At 28.0% G+C, this 20,268-nt stretch overlaps 2 protein-coding genes across 2 annotated transcripts; one reads left to right on the top strand and one right to left on the bottom strand.

Annotated features, from left to right (window-relative positions):
- The first annotated feature begins 3,581 nt into the window (after positions 1-3,581).
- LOC107010085 (disease resistance-like protein CSA1) lies at positions 3,582-5,184 on the top strand. Its single transcript, XM_015209350.2, has 2 exons — positions 3,582-4,084; positions 4,839-5,184. Exons 1-2 carry the CDS (start codon positions 3,582-3,584, stop codon positions 4,963-4,965), a joined length of 630 nt encoding a protein of 209 aa, XP_015064836.1. The 3' UTR covers positions 4,966-5,184.
- Positions 5,185-10,100: 4,916 nt separating this feature from the next.
- LOC107009588 (serine carboxypeptidase-like 31) lies at positions 10,101-14,717 on the bottom strand. The gene is made up of 10 exons (XM_015208931.2): positions 14,358-14,717; positions 13,676-13,783; positions 13,475-13,570; positions 13,045-13,137; positions 12,875-12,957; positions 11,649-11,936; positions 11,427-11,560; positions 11,219-11,314; positions 10,655-10,760; positions 10,101-10,543 (listed from the first exon to the last, which is right to left on the bottom strand). Exons 1-10 carry the CDS (start codon positions 14,662-14,664, stop codon positions 10,394-10,396), a joined length of 1,461 nt encoding a protein of 486 aa, XP_015064417.1. The 5' UTR covers positions 14,665-14,717; the 3' UTR covers positions 10,101-10,393.
- Between the last annotated feature and the right edge of the window lie 5,551 nt (positions 14,718-20,268).

Genomic DNA, 20,268 nt, shown 5'->3' on the forward strand with positions numbered 1-20,268 from the left:
CCAAGTTCAGAGAGTCGATTTCAGTACCCAAATTTCAGAAGTCTAAGTCTTTTGGAACGAGACCCCCTCGACGGCCCGTCGTGCCCATGACGGTCCGTCGTGGGTTCCGTCGACTCACACAGTTTTTCCAGAAATAAAATCTGCTGCTCAAAACGACTAAACAGGTCGTTACAGGCTCACACCCCCGCCTTTTAAGACATTGACTAAAACTATATTGTAGAGCCTTACCATGCCACAAAATACACACACACACACACACACACACATATATATATATATAATTCTTCGTCTCATTTATGTGTCATAGTTCATATTTTTGGATTTCTGAATTGTTTTTTTTTTTGTGAACTTAGATATATACGGAAGCTTTTAAGATTTTTGAAAAAAATTATCTATATTTAAAAATTACGTAAAAAGTGAATAACTCATAGATGGAGAGAAATCATCCATTCTGATTTTGAAAGACTTGTAATCTGATAAGTAATAAAGAACTTTTTTTAAAAAAATATGAAAAAACTAACAATCATACTACATACAATTGTTGAAGAAGGAATCAAGAAAAAAAATATTGAAAGCAATGAATTTGATGGTTACCTGCGAAAAGTGAAGAACATCACAGGGAGAAGGTCAAAATTTTCCCAATGGAAATTCAAATTAGAAGGGAAGAATAATTTTTGAAAAAGATATGAAATGAGAATATGAAAGATAAATTTGATTTTGAATAAAATTATATAAAAATCTTTAGAATATTATTTTTATCCTGTATACAAATAGATAGTGAATCCTATTAATTATGACAAAAAAATTGAAACTAAACCCTTATTAACTAAATACATAGGGATGTTTGCCATCCCATATAATTTTCCCTAAAAGTTATAGTAAAAGAATAAGTCGTTTTAATTTAGAAATTCAAAGGGAACCACATAATATGAATTCATGAAGAGAGTAGAACATGACTACCAATTAGAGAAGAATTGAAGGGTCACACATTGATTGTTTGTCCAACAAGCCAAGTTAATTTTGTTGTGAATTATATATATATATATATATATATATATATATATATATATATATGAATATATATATATGAATATTATGAATAGAACAGTCAATTTGCCACGTTTTTCCATTACTGAATTTGGATCAAAATATTTTCTTTTAACATCCATTCGTGTAAGTTCAATTTTGTGTACTTGTACAAGGAGCATGAAAACAGCTTCTTGTTCTATATCCACATTCAGAATGGATTAATGACCAAGTTATTTAGAAAAACATCCAATTCCTTCCGTTTGCAATAAATTTTAAAGTGACAAAAAATAAATTATAACAACAAAAATATATATATAAAGAAATAAGAATATTTTATTAATAGCAATGCCAATACACTTTTGTTCCTCCTTTAATTTCTCCGTGATTTGAGAGTCCGTATTTCTCGAACTAAGATGATCAAAACTTATCTATCTTCTTGAATATTTTGATTAGGAGATATTTGAGAGAGATGTTTTCGTGGTGTCTTTATGAATATTCAAAAATTTATGGAATATTCTTGGATGTCTTTTCAAGAGAATATAATATCATTTAAATAGACACGAACCAGGGTTGAAGCTGGAGCAGCCTCCGAGAAGCCTAATGAAAATTGAACTCGTCTTATATAGTTCAACTGAAAATAAACACACCCATCTTGTAAAGTTCGATAAAATTTTGGTGTCCACAACATTGCCTAGACATTTACCTAAGGCATGATCAAACTATTTGAGACGAGTATTATCCTTTAAGAAGCTTATATTATAGAGTAAGGTTATGAAAATTCTTTATAATTAATTATGAAGAAGAAGAATTAACGATATTTGACGTCCAATTGATGAGTTAATCAAATATAACGGGTTATAAGATATGTAAGGTATTATATATGTAAAGTTAATTAATTATATAATAAGACAGATTATTGTAGTAAAATATTGGGTGCTCATATATAATATATAAATATATATTGAATAGTCTTATTTATCCGACTTCAACTTAAATTTCGAGACGATCGATCTGAATTTTGAAGTTAGAAAATTTGGTAATTTCCCACTTTTGACTAATCTCTCCTCCCAAAAAAAAAAAACAGATAATATCATGGAAATTTAAGAATGTCTGAATAAAAATATTTAAGATGAAATTCACTCATTTTTCCCCAGATCTATCATGCCAAATTACTATTTTTAGCATGTGGTTATATTATATGAATATTATTGACCTAATATGATCTTTTAAAAAAATTAAATTAGAAAAATATTTTACTAAATTAATCTTATTAATGATCTTTGGGATTCTAAATATGATACTATTGATAAGGATAGTATATACGAGAAAGAATAATAGTAAGTTTTCACTGAAATGGACAAATAAAATGAAAAAATTATTTTTATCATAAAGAGCAAGTAAAATAAAAATACCGAAGTGGAACACAAATATATATAATAAAACGTCGCTACTTGAAATCGAACAAAAGTGTTTGCTATGATGTTGAACAATTCTACAACTAATCATACATGCTCTTTAATAGGGTTTTGCACTTAAAAATCTGATGGACTCCTTCCATTTTTGGAGGAGAAAAATAAAAAAACTGAGAGGCTTCGTATTTTTTTAAAAAAATAATTTTTTATTTTTTAAAATAGCTTTCACATATTTTTGGCCGAAAATAATCAATGGATGTTATTTTTTTTCAAAAAGAAAATCAGTAAAAACCTACACAAACTTTCATTTTTCCCATCATTTTAAAAACTTTTTTTAGTAGTGCTCTATTATTTGGATCATAACCCTATTTATAATTACACATTCGAATATCTACCCATATAATTTAATACTCCGACAAGAAAATTGTGAATTACATGGGAATTTTCCTGGCGATTAGTATGAAATTTCGAAGAAAACTTATTTTTTCTACAAATCTTCATACTAATTCCCAGGAAAATCCACATGTAATTCACAATTTTCTTGTAATGTTTCATGAATCGTCTTAGATCCGATCAACTTCAAACATAAATTAACAGATCATTATAATTTGAGATAATTCTTTTTTATGATATATAGTAATAAACATACATCTTTAATTATTAATACATACATATATATGTGCAACTCCATATATTCTTACAAAGAAAATTCAATAACTCTTTTTATGAAGAAAATTCAAAAATTCATATTATTATCCAAACTCAAAAAAGGTGGTATATATAATTAATTATATATATGTATAAAGGGTATTTAAAAAAAATGAAATACTCCTTAATTAAAAGCGTGTTTGAAGGATTAAACTCTCCATAAACCCTTGAGAGTCAAAAAATTCAAACTCTTTTACTCTTTTTCTTCTTTCTTGTCAAGTGTCAAACCAAATACTAGTATTTTCTTGAGTTCCAATCTCAATAGTAGAAAAGTAGCCAAGACCCTAGGAAATTAATGATCAAACATAAGAATTTAAAATATCAATTAGTATAAATAGCCTATATGAGAATAGGTCATATATCATATACTCATTCAATACACAAAAAAATTTAAAAAAAACGTCATTTTAATTATAACTTGTCGATAAAGCCATGCAACGTTCAATATCTTCTTCCAAAAATGTATGCAACCAAATTCTCCGGCTCGGGAAACAACTCGAGCCGGGGATGAATAAATATCGCGCACCGTGCGATATTTTTATAAATCATAGGGGAATCGATACGAAGCGAAATGTCGCGGGGTTGTTATACGAACATATTAAAAATAATCTCGGGCTTCGTCCGTTCTTGGATAGCAAGAACATGAAGCCCGGGGATAAGTTGTTCGATAAAATCGACCCCGCGATTCGCCATTGTAAAATTGGGGTGGCTATATTTTCACCTCAATATTGTGATTCGTATTTTTGTTTACATGAATTGTCTCTAATGATGGAATCAAAAAAGAAGATCATACCTGTTTTTTGTGATGTTAAGCCTTCTGAGCTTGCTGTTAAGGACTTGAATCTTAATTTTCCTAATAAAGATTTGGAGAAATTTAACTTGGCTCTTGAGGAGGCAAAATACACCGTTGGACTCACATTTGATACCTTAAAAGGGTGAGTATGTACAATTTTTTCGTCTCAATTTACGTGTTATTTAATTTGTTACAAAAAAAACATCAACGTACTTCCTTATTTCCTACAATTTTTTGTCTTAATTTACGTGTTATATCTTCTTTTTGATTTGTTACAAGAAAGAACGTCATACTTTCTTATTTAAAAACAAATTTACGTTTTAAATTTTTTATTTTATAAATAATGAGATTGTTTAAAGCTAAACAAATATTTTTATGACTTGTTATAAATCTCAAATTTCAAAAAATCTTTTTCGTTCTTCCATAAATTTTGTGTCCAAACAAACACAATCGTATAAATTCAGACAAAACGGCTAAGTTTCCTTTTGCACAATTTAAACAATGGTGACACACCTAAATTCACAACTGATGTTTAAACAATTTTTTTTTTAAAAAAAAACTAAATTACTAATTTTAATTTATTTTTTTCAAAAAATAATAATCTTATGTTGAGATTTGAACTCTGATCTTTCGTGATTTTCTTTGTACTTTATTGACCAAATAGGCTACATTTTAAAGTGCAAGTATTGACTCGACACCATTATCGTATTGAAAATATGAACTTTTAAAAAGATATTTATTGAAATACGTGTGACATAGCTTATTATGACTTTGTTATTATAGAAAAATAGAATATATAGATAACCAAATTATACGGAACATTAAAACACTTTATTATACTTGAATGTTATAATTATTGTAATCTAATATACTTATATAAATATTTTTTTTTGAAGGGATTGGTCAGAATTTTTGGTAAAAGCTTCAGATGCAATAATGAAGAACTTGTACGAGGTAGAAAGAGAGAAGTTTATCAACAGAAAAAAATATATTCGCAGACAACAACTTTTGCATAATTATTGATCAAAAGTAAAAAAAGATATATAATATAATAAATTCGAGCCAGAAGAAATTGTTCAGGTGATAAATATCTTCGAGGCTCAAGCCACTTAAGAAGCACAAAAAAAGTGGAAGCATAAAATAAAATCTAATAAATTCTCATGCATTCATTTGTTTTTATTAATTAGTTCAAATTCTTTTTTTAACAGAAGTCCTTTAATTAGGAAGACTCAAAGGACTTGTTCCTAGCTAACACATTCAATATTCATTCTTAATCTTTTTCTTCAATAATTTGTCATGTAATATGAAAGTTTTTTTGACTTTTTTTTTGTAGTCTATGTAATCAATCTAATATAATGCATAGATGATTCTTGAATATTTCACGCACTTTTTTTTAATAGACGTTTGACTATGCGATCAGGGGCAGACTTACACTATACGATGGGGTGCACGTGTACTCTATATATATATTTATTTTGAAAAACTGATAGAAATTAGAATATATATAGTTAACAGTGCACCCATAAAAAACATAGAAATACTCTTATGCAATTAGTAGAAGATACCAACCTCTGGACAAGGGTTAAATCTTCAAATCTTGGGTTAATTGGCCTATTTGCATGCAATTTAATCTCATAAATCATGAGAGGACTAATTCTTGGTTTTACTACAAATTAGGTGTACTATGTTTTTGTACTTTGAGGTTTGACTTATTTATATTGTCTGTGGTAAATAACTTTTTTTTTTCCCTTTGAATTGGACAAAATAGAAAAGTCATTTATTGGATACTAATGATAAAGACTTCTTCAAAATTCAAACTCTCTTTGTTCTCATTTTTAATCATCATAAATATTTAACGAATTTTGTATAAATTAGGAATTTTACTCAATATTATTTTTAATCATCATAAATATTTAACGAATTTTGTATAAATTAGGAATTTTACTCAATATTAATAAGAGAGAAACTCACGTTTGTACAAGAAGAATTGCAATTTATTATATCTTTATATAATAATTAAGTATGGTATATGAGTACAATTAGATGCTTTATTTTTTACTTATAATTTTATGTGATACTTTAAATAACTGATTGAATTTTGTGAGGAATAATGTAGCAATGAGCGTATACTGAACTAGAGAAAAAAATCTACACAAATAACTCACATTGTTAATTAAAGCTTAGACCTTTTGTCACAATTTGAAGAAGAAAAAAAGGTTCAGATTAATTTAAATTTAAGTGCACACTTTTTTAATTTAAAATTTTACCTAATGAATGACTATTGCTTTGAAAGGCAAACTATAAAATATTATTTTCGTAGATATTTTTTGAAAATGTTTGAAAAGATTATAGTTATAAAAAGAATACAATTTTAACTCTTCCATTGACAAATCTACTATCTTTTTACTAACCAAATTATATAAACTACCCACAATTATATATAATTACATAATCTATATAATATCAATAATATTATATTTTACTTTAATTTAATTAAACAAACTACTATTTAAGTTAATTTTCCTTTTTAATTAAAAAAAAAGGTCGAAAGTCGACAGGACATAATCATACGAAGAAACATTAGCCGACATTAATTCTTTATTTGGACCGTAATAATCACCGCCGGACTTATATAGTCCTAATTTAATTTTGTCCTTTTTTTGGATGATAAAAATCATAATATTCCCTTTTAATTTTTTTAATATTTAAAATTTGTCTCATATCGTCTTATGTTGTTCTTTAATTCTTGGTACTTTACATTCCCTTTTTGGAAAAAAAGGAAAAAAAAAAGAGAAGAAGAGGTCAGTCAGCCTGGTGTGCTGAGGCCAAAAAATCTGCGACTTGGTCTATTGAAGTTTCTATATATCTCCCTCAAGCCTAGCTTGGGATCGCAATGGGGCGGTGCAGATGCAGGGTGTGGCCGGTTTAAGATTATGTGGGGTTTAAGATTGTGCGGGGTGTGGGGAGAGGGGTGCGGAGTGTATTGAAATGGATTTTTAAAAAACTAATGCGTGGCGGAACTATGTAATTTTATGTGGGTGTAAATATACAAATATTCTCCATTTGTATCATTTTGATTAAACATAAAATTTATAAGGAAAGAAGTTGAAATGTTTGAAAATTTGTGATTTTAAATTGTACACATAGTTTAACTTGTGTTTGAGTATTAAGACTTTTGAAAATTGTGTTATAATCTGTTATAATATTTATATACGCCATAAAATCTTGTACTTAAGAGTAAAATGAAAAATGTTAAATTAAGTTATATTTAAGTTTTGGTAGCAATGATTACTAGGGTGTACAAAATCAAATCAAACCGTAAATTAAGTCAAATCGAAAAAAATTCGACTAGTGATTTGGCTCGATTTGGTTTGGTGTTGGAAAAAAAACCTGACTATATTTGGATTGATTTGGTTTCAAGTAAAATGATAACAACGCGAGACTATACCAACCCGACATTATATATATAATTTTAATTTTTTATTTTATACGTAAAAATACTTATTTTGATATAATTTTTAAATATTTCTTATACTTTTTCATAGTTTTTATCTTTTAATATATTTATTTCATGTTTGGAAGTTAGAATTCTTAATATTCTAATAAAGATTATAGTCCATACATGTTGTGGTAATCATAACAAAGTTTAAATAAAAATCAATTTAATACTAATGCAAAAGAAAATCAATTCAACACTAAGTATGACAATAATATTGAATATTTATTTTTTAGTTTTACATAGATTTAGTCATGTAACTAATACTTGCTAAACTTATTTTAGCATGATTTAGTACTTTAAATGTGATCAGTTTCATTATGACTTATTAATTTGCAATATCTTTTTACGCGATTTTATTATTAGTTTTTGTTGGATATTTTAGTGTCATTAATCATATCATATTTTTGTTAACTTAGATAGTTGCATTTTGATAGGACTAAAGAAATATTTGAAGTACAAATGAATTATATGTTTGTATGAAAACTTTATTGAAAAAACCCGAAAATCCGAAAAAATCCGAAGTTGAAAAACCCGACTTTTATTGGTATGGTTTGGTTTATAAATTTAAAAATTCGACACAAATAATTTAATTTAATATTTAAAAAATCCAAACCAACCCGATCATGTACACCCCTAATGATTACTATTAATATACCAACTAAAATGGAACAAGTCATAATAAAAGGGGACCATTCTTGATTTGCGTTTGTCATTCTTATGTAAAAATCATGCTAATCAGTTATGAATGTGACTAAGATAGAGAATTAATCCACGTGAAAATATGTCAAATTCAATTTAAAACTTTGAAAATATATTTGTATATAAAAGAGAAAGATAAATCTATTATGGCTTGTATTATTTTTAAGAAAAAAACTTGTCTTTTTTCTTCTTCTCTTTTGTTTAGTTTGATATAGCTCTATAAACATCTTCCCTTCTTACTTTTTATTTCTTTTTGTATTTGATTACTAATTTTGAGTGAACTCTCATTCTATGAGTGTAATTATTCCTTTTAGTTTTTTTTTAATCAAATAATATTTGGTTATACCGTAAAAATGACGAGTTGAACCGAGAACATGAGCTCCTCATTGCAGTGACTTTATTTTTATTTGAACCCACGAAAAAAATGATTATTATGAAATTGAATAGTCATTTTTAAATTTGTTCACATACAAATTGGGAACACGTACATGCATGTACAACTAGTTACACATAAACAAATAATTACATTCAAATATGATATCCTTATGATCTTAGTTAAGATTCTATTTGTATGCATGTGAATAAAGAGTATATTGCTATGTTTTAATAGAACGACGATTCTATATTTGAAAAATTAATTAATTAAATCTCGCTATATTTTACAAAAATGGAAGTTAATAGTGCTATTTATGAAAAAATTTCTTTAATTTCTTAGGATTAATCACGGAAATCCCACCTTTTAGTTTAATTATTATCATTATCCACTATAAGTTTTACAAATTTTCAGAATTTCTCATTTTCGCTCATCACTTTAATGTATCTCTCGCATCAGATTATTGTTTCATGTATAACATGTACCTCGCGCATCAAATTAGTGTATCTGGCGCATCATACTAGTGTACCTCACGCATCAGATTAGTGCATCATGTATAGAATGTACCTCACGCATTAGATTGGTGTATCTCGCGCATCATATTAGTGTATCTCACGCATCAAATTAATGTATCTCGCGCATTAAATTAGTGCATCATGTATAAAATGTACCTCGCGCATCAGATTAGTGTATCTCGTGTATCAAATTAATGTATCTCGCACATTAGATCAATGTAGCAGCGCTTATATTATTGTATCCATTTTGAGGAATTTTTGTAAGTATAAACTTTTAAGGAATAGATTGTAATTTTATCTTAAAAATATGATTTCTGTAATTTGTTCTTTTTCTTAATCAGGTCGTTGGACCATGACAGATAGTCCAATCCTTAATGGGCCGGAACAGCCCATTAGAAATTCTTAACTGAATCTACTTTGAATTTTTAAGAAACAGGAAACATAATATACATAACAAAACTTTATAACTATAATTCTGATAATTGCACTCTATAGCTATAGCTTTGTTTGCTATGTAGACTGCAATTCTATAAACTATCTGTTTGTATATTTAAATTGTGAGTATACAAATAAGGTAAGTATATACAAGTTCTGTATTTATATATTTGAGAATTTTTCAGAATTCCGTTTGTATATTTCGCTTGTCATTATACAAATATGGTAATTTAATATGATTTTTTCATAAATCATATACAAATACTAGGGATAATCATATACAAAATTTTAAATTCATACCATTAAGAACCGAACTATACAAATTATGAATTCACGTGAATCATATATAAACCAATGCATATATTTTTTTTCTTTAGCCTTTCAGCTTGTCAATAAGTTGTCCGCATAAAATATATACTATTTGCCTAATTGGACACATCAGCAATTATTGGGTGCGGCCAAATGGACATAGTCATGTTTTAAACTTTATGAATTTTAGAATATCGACATTTGATTTAAATAATTAAATTTTGAATTTTGCACTTATTTAATGAATTATTATTCATCACGTTGTCTACTGAATTATTGTTATTTTAATTTATTGCCAGCGAGAAAAGTGAGCTAATTAAAGTATTTATATGTTAAACAAGCACAAAACATCCTCTTATATCGTATTTATGAGAAATCCGTTACATTATTCAAAAACCAAATTCTCCTTAAATTGCTTTGGAGAAAGGTAGAGTACTTTAATTATCCCCTCCTTCTATTTGAAGGGCAAAAAGGGGAAATTAATATATATCTAGTGCCTTAATTATAGCAAAAGTCTCATTATATCGTAGATAGAATAAAGTTAAAAAAAAAGTTCCCTTGATATTTATTTTGTCGCTCTATTCCATCGGAAGGATCAATAGTGTTTTCACGTATCCTTAATTAGATACGTTGGAAAGGAAGAGATTGTCCGTTAATGAAAGAAGTGAAGAATGCAAGTGATTCACTAGGCTTGAAAGTTGGAACAGCATGTCCTGCTCCTCTAAATGTTGCAAATGTCAAACCCTTGTACTCTTCAACCCATCCTCCTACCTAATTCATAATAATAATAATAATAAACATCATATTCGCGTTAGATGATATTAAGTATAAGAGAGTAACAACGATACCAAATTACAAAATTTTAATTAGGTATGTATGTACCTGTTTTTGGTGGTACCATGGTCTCCATTTAGTTGTAATTGGCAGACCAAGGGCACTTAAGCTATATCTTGTTGATAAAACAGGAACTCTTCCATCAGTGTCTCCACTAAGCAGACCAAATTAAACAGGATTATAAGGTATAATTAGACCGTAATATTATTCTTAATAATAATTAACCACATTTTACATTTTCTAAAGGAGCACCGATAACTTAGTTTAGGTCCCAAAATTAATAATAATGTGTAAAATATGACAAAAGGGAAAAGTGGGGTTTTTTTATTTTTATTTTTTTGTGTGGGGGGTTGAAGAAGAGAAAAAGTGATATAAATGTGTTAAGAAATATTACTCAATTTGCCCCAAATTGTCGTATTTTTTTTATTTGATAAATATTTAATGATATTGGTAATATTTTATTCATGTTGGGTTCTACATATTTGACAAAAAGTCTATAAAGGTATACTCTTTTTTATGGGTAATTTTAAAACATTACGTTTTTTTATATTTTCTTAAACTCAATCGAACTGTATCACATAAATTTGAGTCGAAAGAAAGTAATATAAGTACCTGTAGACCCAAATCTTGAGTCCAGCATTGATGAGTTTGTGATAAATAGGAAGAACTGATACCTTTGAGTCTGACCAATTACCAAAGATTGTCATACTGAATATTCAAATATTAAAAAAAAAATGTTAGCTTCTCTGCTTTAGACTTTCAAATCATGTGTGGACTAAATAATATTTTTTTTTAAAGAAAAACATTAATATATAATTACTTGCAAATGCTCCAATTTTTGAGGTGTTGACCATCACTTATAACATGAAGAGCCTTTTGAACATCAAGTCTATTGTAATAAGAAGAAGTATAATCATCAAGACATGGGTCATATCCTCCCATAATCCTTGGCATCTAATAACAAAACATCAAACAAATATATCAAATGACGTTTATCTGTTATAACAGGTAGCCTGTACAGTATTTATCGTTACGTACGTACCATTTTGGACTTAGTATCAAATAAGACTTGTGTGGTTTGTTGTTGACTAGTGGCAGTATCTCTTATGCATACTGAGGTGTAAAGGCTATAGATATCAATTTCTTTGTACTGTTTGAGGACTTCATCAACAGCCTCAGAACAAGTTTGATTACTCCATGTATCATCACTATGAAAATTACAAGTATCAGAAATAGTTTTATGAGTTTCATCAGAAATGACAGCATGGCTCCAAGCATAATCTACTAGACCCTTCCAATCCTCTGCATCACATGTTTCTGGATTACCTAGCTGCACCACATCATCAACAACAATTTTTTTTTTTTAATTTAGAAAGAATCATAGTTCATATATACTTTATCTGTTTTAATTTATGTGACGCATTTTTATTTTTTATTTTTTCTAAAAAAGATATACCTCGAAATGATTAATTTTTTGTTATTTATTTTCACTTTTTACCTTTAATGAGAATATTTTATAAGCACATAGTATATGTTGAATCATGTTTGAAACTCTACTTATGTCTAGAGGTGTCAACAACTCACGTATAATTATAAAAGATCTTTTTTTTTCCGTAAATTTTATGGAAAATGTCTTTATCACGAACACTTGTACCGAATTCATCAGAGCTTATTGTAACTGTTCTTAAGGATATTTCATCCGGTGGGTGTATTCCCAGGATTCAACAAGCTCTTCTACTATAAAATTAGGAGCCAGAAACTAACAAAGATTCCAAGAACAAAACCCAGCGCACCAATAGACTTTAGAAGGAAAGATTTATTATCTGATATGTTTTGTGTTCTCTACATCTTTGTGATAGATGAAGACTAGATTTATATATATAGAATGATACATTAGGCCAAAGCCTCCAATGGTTAGACAAGGGAATTAAAGACAATAACGAGGAATAAAGGCAAAAGTTTTGAAGGCCAATTAAGAGAAAACTGCTATATTTTGACCAATATTAATATTGATTTATAGTATAATTAATAGAATGTTAACAGCCATTTGAAATGATGCATATAGAAAATAATATGAAACTTTATTTTTGAGATACTAAAATCATTTTTAAAACAATTTTTATTCACTACCTAGTTCCGCCACAGGCTACACATTGGTTTGGATGGTATATTTAAAAGATATTAACTTTTTTTTCTTATACTTTGTGTCATACGATTTAAACTATTTCATATAAAATGGAATGTAATATGTAGAGGGAATATACATACCAGGATCCCTTTGAGATCAATGAAAAGGGAAGGGTCTTTGTTCTTGTCAACAATGACTTCAGCCAACTCAGGTACATATTTTCCTATGCCAAAAAAAACAAATAAAATGTAAGCTGAAATTAAACTTTCAAAAGTTACAAAATATATATAAATACACACGATACCGATACCTGCATAACTCTCTCCAGCAATATAAAATGGTCGTTTTTTATATGATGGGAACTTGAGAAGCCACTTGTGTAGAAAAGTGTATGTGTCATTGGCTGGTAAAAAAGTCCAAAGAGGTTAGGAAAAAAAGTACAAAAGTAAAATATATATATATCAACATCACATATGTAAGGTATTTCTAGAGGAATATATTACATAGGACATTAAGACAAAATATCAACATCACATAAGATATTTCTGGAGAAACATATAGTACACACATGACTTATTGAAAGATGACCAATTCTTGAAAAGATAAAAGTGAAAAATAAGTTAACGTAAGTCTGAGTGACAAGTTTGTAGACAACGAGGATATAAATAATCGCATAGTATAATAACAAAGGATAAACAAAATATTTTTGATCTTTTTCCCTTAAGTGATATAAATCTCACCCGTGAAATCATCTCCAATGTTATAATAATCACCACTTGTATTTGAGTATGAAAAGCCAACGCCAATTGGAGATTCCAAGAACAACAAGTTTGCCTCTGCATCAATATTATTTCAATTTAGTATTTTTAAGAACAAACAAATTAAACACACATAAAAATTATGCATGTAAATTAATTTATATGATAAAGCATATGTTAAACCTTTATTCCATGAATAAGGATTAAGTTTTAGGCCAAAACCATCAAAATCTACAAGAAAAGGCCCAATCTCTTGAGTTGCTCCATATCCCACTGAAGAACATCCTGGACCTGAGACATTATCAACCAAATAATTAAAATTTCCTCGTTTTAATTTATTTGTCTGATTTTAATTTGATACCGTATTTAAGAAAGTAAAAACAGTTTTTGAATTTTATAATCTTATATATGTCAGTTAAAAAGTTAAAATTAACGAGCTGACTAAAAAAGAAATTACGTAAGACACAAGTGTGAAAAAGAAAGTTAAGTTGTTTGACTTACTAGTGGAATTATATATTATTAATGAATTTCTTTAATTGTTTTCCAAGCCTCTTTTTTTAGTCAAAGATAAAATTCATTAATCTTGTCTACAAACCTTGAATATTGGTCAAAAAGATATATAATAATGCCAAATTCCATTACCATCAAAACATAATATTATCCATTTCTCAATCCAAGAATATTGTCCTTAGGATAAACTTTTGTTGATACCATAATTTAACATCATGCAACTTTAACATGTCTAAGAAATTAACCAAAATTCACAAGTACTAAATCAATATATAGTTTTCCTACTTACCATAACGATAACAATATGTCATTATTACACGTATAATTACTGAACTTTATTCACGATCTTACGTACCTCCATTGAGCCAAAGCACTAAAGGTTTATCTTGAGGGTCAATTGAGCATTCATAAAACCAATAAAAGAGTGCTCTTCCTTTGTTCTCATTTACTGTAACATGTCCAGCATAGTGTTTAAAATTTACACTAGGTTGTCCTGGCAAATTAGTGACAAGATCCTCAGTATAACTACCGACCCGTGAAGAAGAATCAGGCTTGTTGTTATTGGATAATTCATGAGAACGTCGTCCAACGATTTTTATTGGCTCCAAAAATAATATTGAGGAAATAATAATAATAAGAAGCAGAGAATATTGAGTAAACATAATGTTTGATATATTATAAAAAAACAACTTGGAGCTAGACAAGCAAGTAGTAGTATTTGTTAAGAGTGAAAATACACGATATCCCACCGATCTATTTATAGTTGTGGCAACAAAGTACTTTTTGAACAAATGTAACCACAAAAAAAAAAAAGAACTTTTTTACAAACCCATTATCTATAAGGTGTGAATCATTTTTAGAAATCCACAAAAAAAAAAAATTAAAAAAAATTGGAATCAGCTACGACATTTTAGTTAAATTAAATTGCTCGTGGTTAACCAAATGTTATGATAATTCATCGTTAAATAAGATAAATAATGGATTTTTCTCTATAAGTATGAATATTTGTCTATCGTTTTTTTTTGAATTTTTAACCAAACTAAGCCATTATATAAAACAATTTACCAAAGTAATACTTTTTTCTAAAATTTTACAAAACTAGTATAAACGTATTTCACGGTAACGTTTTAGGGTATATTTTTTTAAAAAAAATAACAGCATTAGGTTGATATACGTTACTGTAAGTAACGTTTTACTCCTAAAACGTTATTTTCAGTAATGTTTTACTCCTAAAACGTTATTTTCAGTAATGTTTTACTCCTAAAACGTTACTATGAGTAACGTTTTAGGAGTAAAACGTTACTGTGAGTAACGTATATCAATCTGACGCCATCAACTTTTAAAAAATAAAATATATCCTAAAACGTTACTGTGGAATACGTTTATACTAGTTCTGTAAAATTTTAGAAAAACATATTATTTTGGTGAATGGCTTAGTTTGGTTAAAACCCCGTTTTTTTTGTAGTGACCCTATATGTACCAAACTTTTGTTTTAAAATCGAAATAGATCTCTCTCTTTTATTTTGATTTTCATTCAGTGTTTTTGATATTTATATTAAAGTTTAAATTTTTTCAAATTTACACTGCGTAGAGCTCATTCAGGAAAAAACATTCCTTATTAAGTATTTTTCCATGCTCAAGACTGAAACCCGAAACCTCATATTAAGAGAAAAACTTGCTCATTGAGTGCATCAAATCTTTGGAAGTAAAAAAACTCAAGCCTATGGACTATGGTATCTGACAAAGATAGATTTTAGGCATAGGTTTATTCTAGAGCTTAATTTGTTTAATTTGCATGGATATTAAAGGGTTAGTGGAGTCTCCATTTTAATGTGTGTGGGTTGTTGGGTCACTAATCACGTGAGCAAATGTCCAAAAGGGTTACTCTAACATGGCTCTATAATTAACATTTAATTAATTTTATCAAACCACAATGTATAAAATACTACTAATTAATCCAAACTTAAAGCTATACCTTCCTCCACTAAAAAGTTTAGAAATGGCTTATTACAAAAAAAAGATCAAAGCCACATTAATGGATGAAAAGATCTAGAAATATAATTTAATGACAATTAGTTGTTAAGTCTCATACAATATAGTGTAAATAATTTTCTACCCCTATTATTCAAGTGATGAATATTTTATATTTTCAGATAAGTCTTCTTGAAATGTGAAATTTAAAATCTTAAAAATAACAAAATATGTAGTTACGCTAACAATGGTCAATGAAGTATATCATACTTAAACTAAATAATAGTCTTTATTTTAACAAACACAATAAAAATGGGACTTATGAGTAATATATGTATTGTTATGATTTTGATGTATTTTTTTTATTCAAATTTATATACTTCACTTAAAAATATTGAGTTTAGACAAAATATTTGTCACTACTCAATCTTTGGTACTGCCATTAGAAGAAATTAGGAACTATGCGACAATAAATATTATCGCTAAAAAAATAAATTTATTACCATTAAATATCTCTTTTTTTGATTGTGCGCAATAATACGTAGGCACAATATTTCAAAAAATATGAGAACCCCATATATATATATATATACACATGAGAGGTCAATATAGAACAGCTAGCAAGAAGCAATAAGAAGTAACTAGATTTTATTTTATTAAACTATACTAATAGATTAGATTAGATTATTAGGGTGAATATATTATATAACCAATTATGTGAGGCAGCACCCACAAATAGAGTTGTAAAATCCTAGAATATATTATGAGTGTCCTAACATTAGAGAACAACGTTAATTAACGTCATCCCCTCTTATCCATATCTATAATAATCTAATATACTACCAATTTTAACGTCAATGTTAGCTACTGTGGTGATGTCACTAACAAGAATCAAAGTATGACAAGAATAGCTCAAACCACATTGGCTCTTTTTTCTCATTTTATTTAAATAATTTTTTACAAAAATGTTACACTATAGTGTGTTTTAATATATTATACATATCTCTGTTATGATTTAAGTCCATGATATATTATATTTGTTTTGATCATCCAACAGAACTTTATAGATTTGTATTCTCAGGTATGTTATCATCGAGTCCAAAAATATGTGTACGATATGAATTTGTGGTATTTTTTTAAGCATAAAATTCTTTACTTTTTCGATGTGGACTTAATTAGCCTAAAGTCATTTCATGTACACCCTTCTTTAGAAAACCTATAAATTGTTTTTCTTTTTAATAATGTAAAAAAAAAATACAATGTCAGGTAACCTAAACTATAAGGGGTCGTTGGTTGAGAACTAGTTATCCTAGTATTAACTATCCTGGGGTTAGTTACCCTGAGATAATTTATTTCACCATGTATATGAAATAACTTATTTCATTACTATGCTATAAATAATGGGATAATTTATCCCAAACATGTTAACCAAACAAGACTACTAACTTTTATTCCAGATCAGAACTATTTTTGCTTATCTCTCACATCGAACGAGCTCTAAATCTATTATGAGATTTGTAACTTGTAAAATAAGACAGATTGTATATTACAACAACGAACATAGATAATACACTAATAAGTGGGTTGATATATAATTTTAGTAATTTTTGGGGCATGTACACTATGTCATGTTTCATATGAAGGGAATGACAAGTGGAAAGAGAGATTGGCATATATTCTAATAATAAATTGGTGGTGTTTGGCAATTGGCATACAAAAAAAGGTTGAGCAGCTTTTGGGAATCTCATCATCAAAGTGAAGAAAATATAGTAATTTTTGTGGCGAACCTTGTGCGTTATGACTCTTTGATCTGAACATGAGAGAATGAAAAATATATAAAAATAATGAGTGCAACAACCAACTAATTAATTGGATGTGAATAATGACTTGGATTCCAACTTTATTTGGTTGAACAATATTATAACTTCTACCACTTTATTATGTTAGAATAGTTTTTGCAACTTCTTTCTCTAGTGGTATAATAATGACAAACAAATACTAATATGGATTGTGGTACGATAGTGAAATTATTTTATCTTTAATTAAAGGTTTTGAATTTGATTTTTGAGCATGAAGAAAATCCTGTTGAGAACGTCATTCTAAATGAGCCTTTAAAGCGTGACTCAGATTTAATTGAAGCACCAATCCAGATTTCAGATACTGAATAAGAGATCAAAATGAATAATAATGACAAACAAATACTAACATAGATTGTGGTGCGGTGATACTACAACAAGAACAACTTTAACTAGCAATAAATAAACATATTAATAAATAATGCTAAAATATTTACGGACATTAGTTAAGAGGTCATTAGATCCAATGTCGCTAAAGGCTTTAGAGACATATATACAAAGAGTGTTAATTGCCGCTAAAAGTATGTGTTTAGCGGCAATTAAAAAATAATTTCCACTAAAGATCATTTTTAATTTGTTACAATGTGGTGAGATTGTTTCACCCTTAAACAGAGTTATTGAATTCGAACCTTGAGTATGGAGAAAATCTTATTGAGAGTGTCACCTTAAATAAGCCCTTCAATGCGCGATTTGAATTTAATTGAAGCTTCAATACATACTTCAAACACCAAATAAAAAATCAAAGTAAATAATAATGAACAAAAATATTACCTTTTCAATCTACTAACTCTAATTAATATGATTGAACTATTCATGTTTTTATCTTATTTAGAGGTGGAACTAGAAGGTTATTATACTAGTTTAACACGAGTTTAATATATATAGAGAGAGTGTGTGTTCAAATACAGAACTTCGCTATTATAATCAAAGGAAGGAAGTGGGGGTCGTTAGCAAAAACAACTTTTAGCGCCAATAAATAAACATATTAATAAAAAATGTTAAAATATTTACGGACATTAATTAAGAGGTCATTAGATCCAATGTCGCTAAAGGCTTTAGGGACATATATACAAAGAGTGTTAATTGCCGCTAAAAGTATATATTTAGCGGCAATTAAAAATTAATTTCCACTAAAGATCATTTTTAATTTGTTACAGTGTGGTGAGATTGTTTCACCCTTAATCAGAGTTATTGAATTCGAACGTTGAGCATGGAGAAAATCTTGTTGAGAGTGTCACCTTAGATAGCCCTTCAATGCGCGATTCGAATTTAATCGAAGCTTCAATACATACTTCAAACACCAAATACGAAATCAAAGTAAATAATAATGACAAAAATATTATCTTTTCAATCTACTAACTCTAATTAATATGATTGAACTATTCATGTTTTTCTCTTATTTACAGGTGGAACTAGAAGGTTATTATACGAGTTTAATACGAATTTAATATATATTGATAGAGTGTGTGTGTTCAAATATAGAAATTTGCTATTATAATTTAAAACTCAAAAATTTCAAATCCCTACTACATATATCTTTAATTTTCTTATGATGGTTTGGAAACATTCATTGATGCATGTATCTTTTGCATAACTTACTGAAAAAGGAGGAAATTGCCAGTGTTCAAAATGCAATAAAATTAGGAAAAATATAGATAATGTTTTCTTTCTTCTCAACTTTAATATAATTTAACACACTCAGTCTATATGCTACTGTGGTCCCTTGGGTTTCTTGAATTGATAACTTATTCAAAGGTTGTAAAGAGAATAATAGGTTGGACATATTATCTAGCTGGGGAAAAACATTATATTTGTGGCATTATTTAAAATTAAGTAACTTTGTTTAACTTTTGATCTAATATTATTCTTGTCTAAAAGAAATTAGCTTTTCCCCCTTGACCTCAAATGTGTGGATAAAATTGAATCATAAAGAAGTTGATCACTCATATGAATAGTAAATTTGTACGAAAAGCAAATTTGAGTCATTTATGAAAACTAAAAGAATTGTACTATAAATTTAGGAAAAAAGGTTTTGATCGAAATTGTTGTTACGATACCAAGCTTTATAGATGATCTTTTACCCTCTGAATTATTTAATAGTGTATTTTAAAAGTATATATATGTCTACGTGGACACATTACTGTTTATAATTATGCAATATTTCTACGTCCACGTGGGTACATATATACCTTTAAAATACACTATTAAATAGTACAAGGGGTAAATGGTCATTTCCAAAGTTTGGTATCGTAACAACAATTTCTATCAAAGTTCGAATATATTTCAAACCTTTTCCCATAAATTTACAATAGATAATTTTTTGCATTAAGTATGATGCATGTGTTAATTTTTTTTTACTAATATGTACCCGACTATCCGTATATATAACTTAAATCAATTTATTTATTTATTTTGGGGGTTGGGTGGGGGTGGGTGGGG

This window comes from Solanum pennellii, chromosome 2, assembly GCF_001406875.1.
Source record: "Solanum pennellii chromosome 2, SPENNV200".
Classification (NCBI taxonomy): domain Eukaryota; kingdom Viridiplantae; phylum Streptophyta; class Magnoliopsida; order Solanales; family Solanaceae; genus Solanum; species Solanum pennellii.

Excerpts from the sequence above, each read along its gene's own strand:
- LOC107009588 (XM_015208931.2), bottom strand. The coding sequence starts at position 14,664 with ATGTTTACTCAATATTCTCTGCTTCTTATTATTATTATTTCCTCAATA. Across the intron at positions 11,561-11,648 it reads TTGATACTAAGTCCAAAATG|ATGCCAAGGATTATGGGAGG; the intron begins GTACGTACGTAA and ends TTTTGTTATTAG. Across the intron at positions 11,315-11,426 it reads AAAAATTGGAGCATTTGCAA|TATGACAATCTTTGGTAATT; the intron begins GTAATTATATAT and ends TTGAATATTCAG.
- LOC107010085 (XM_015209350.2), top strand. The coding sequence starts at position 3,582 with ATGCAACGTTCAATATCTTCTTCCAAAAATGTATGCAACCAAATTCTC. Across the intron at positions 4,085-4,838 it reads ACATTTGATACCTTAAAAGG|GGATTGGTCAGAATTTTTGG; the intron begins GTGAGTATGTAC and ends TTTTTTTTGAAG.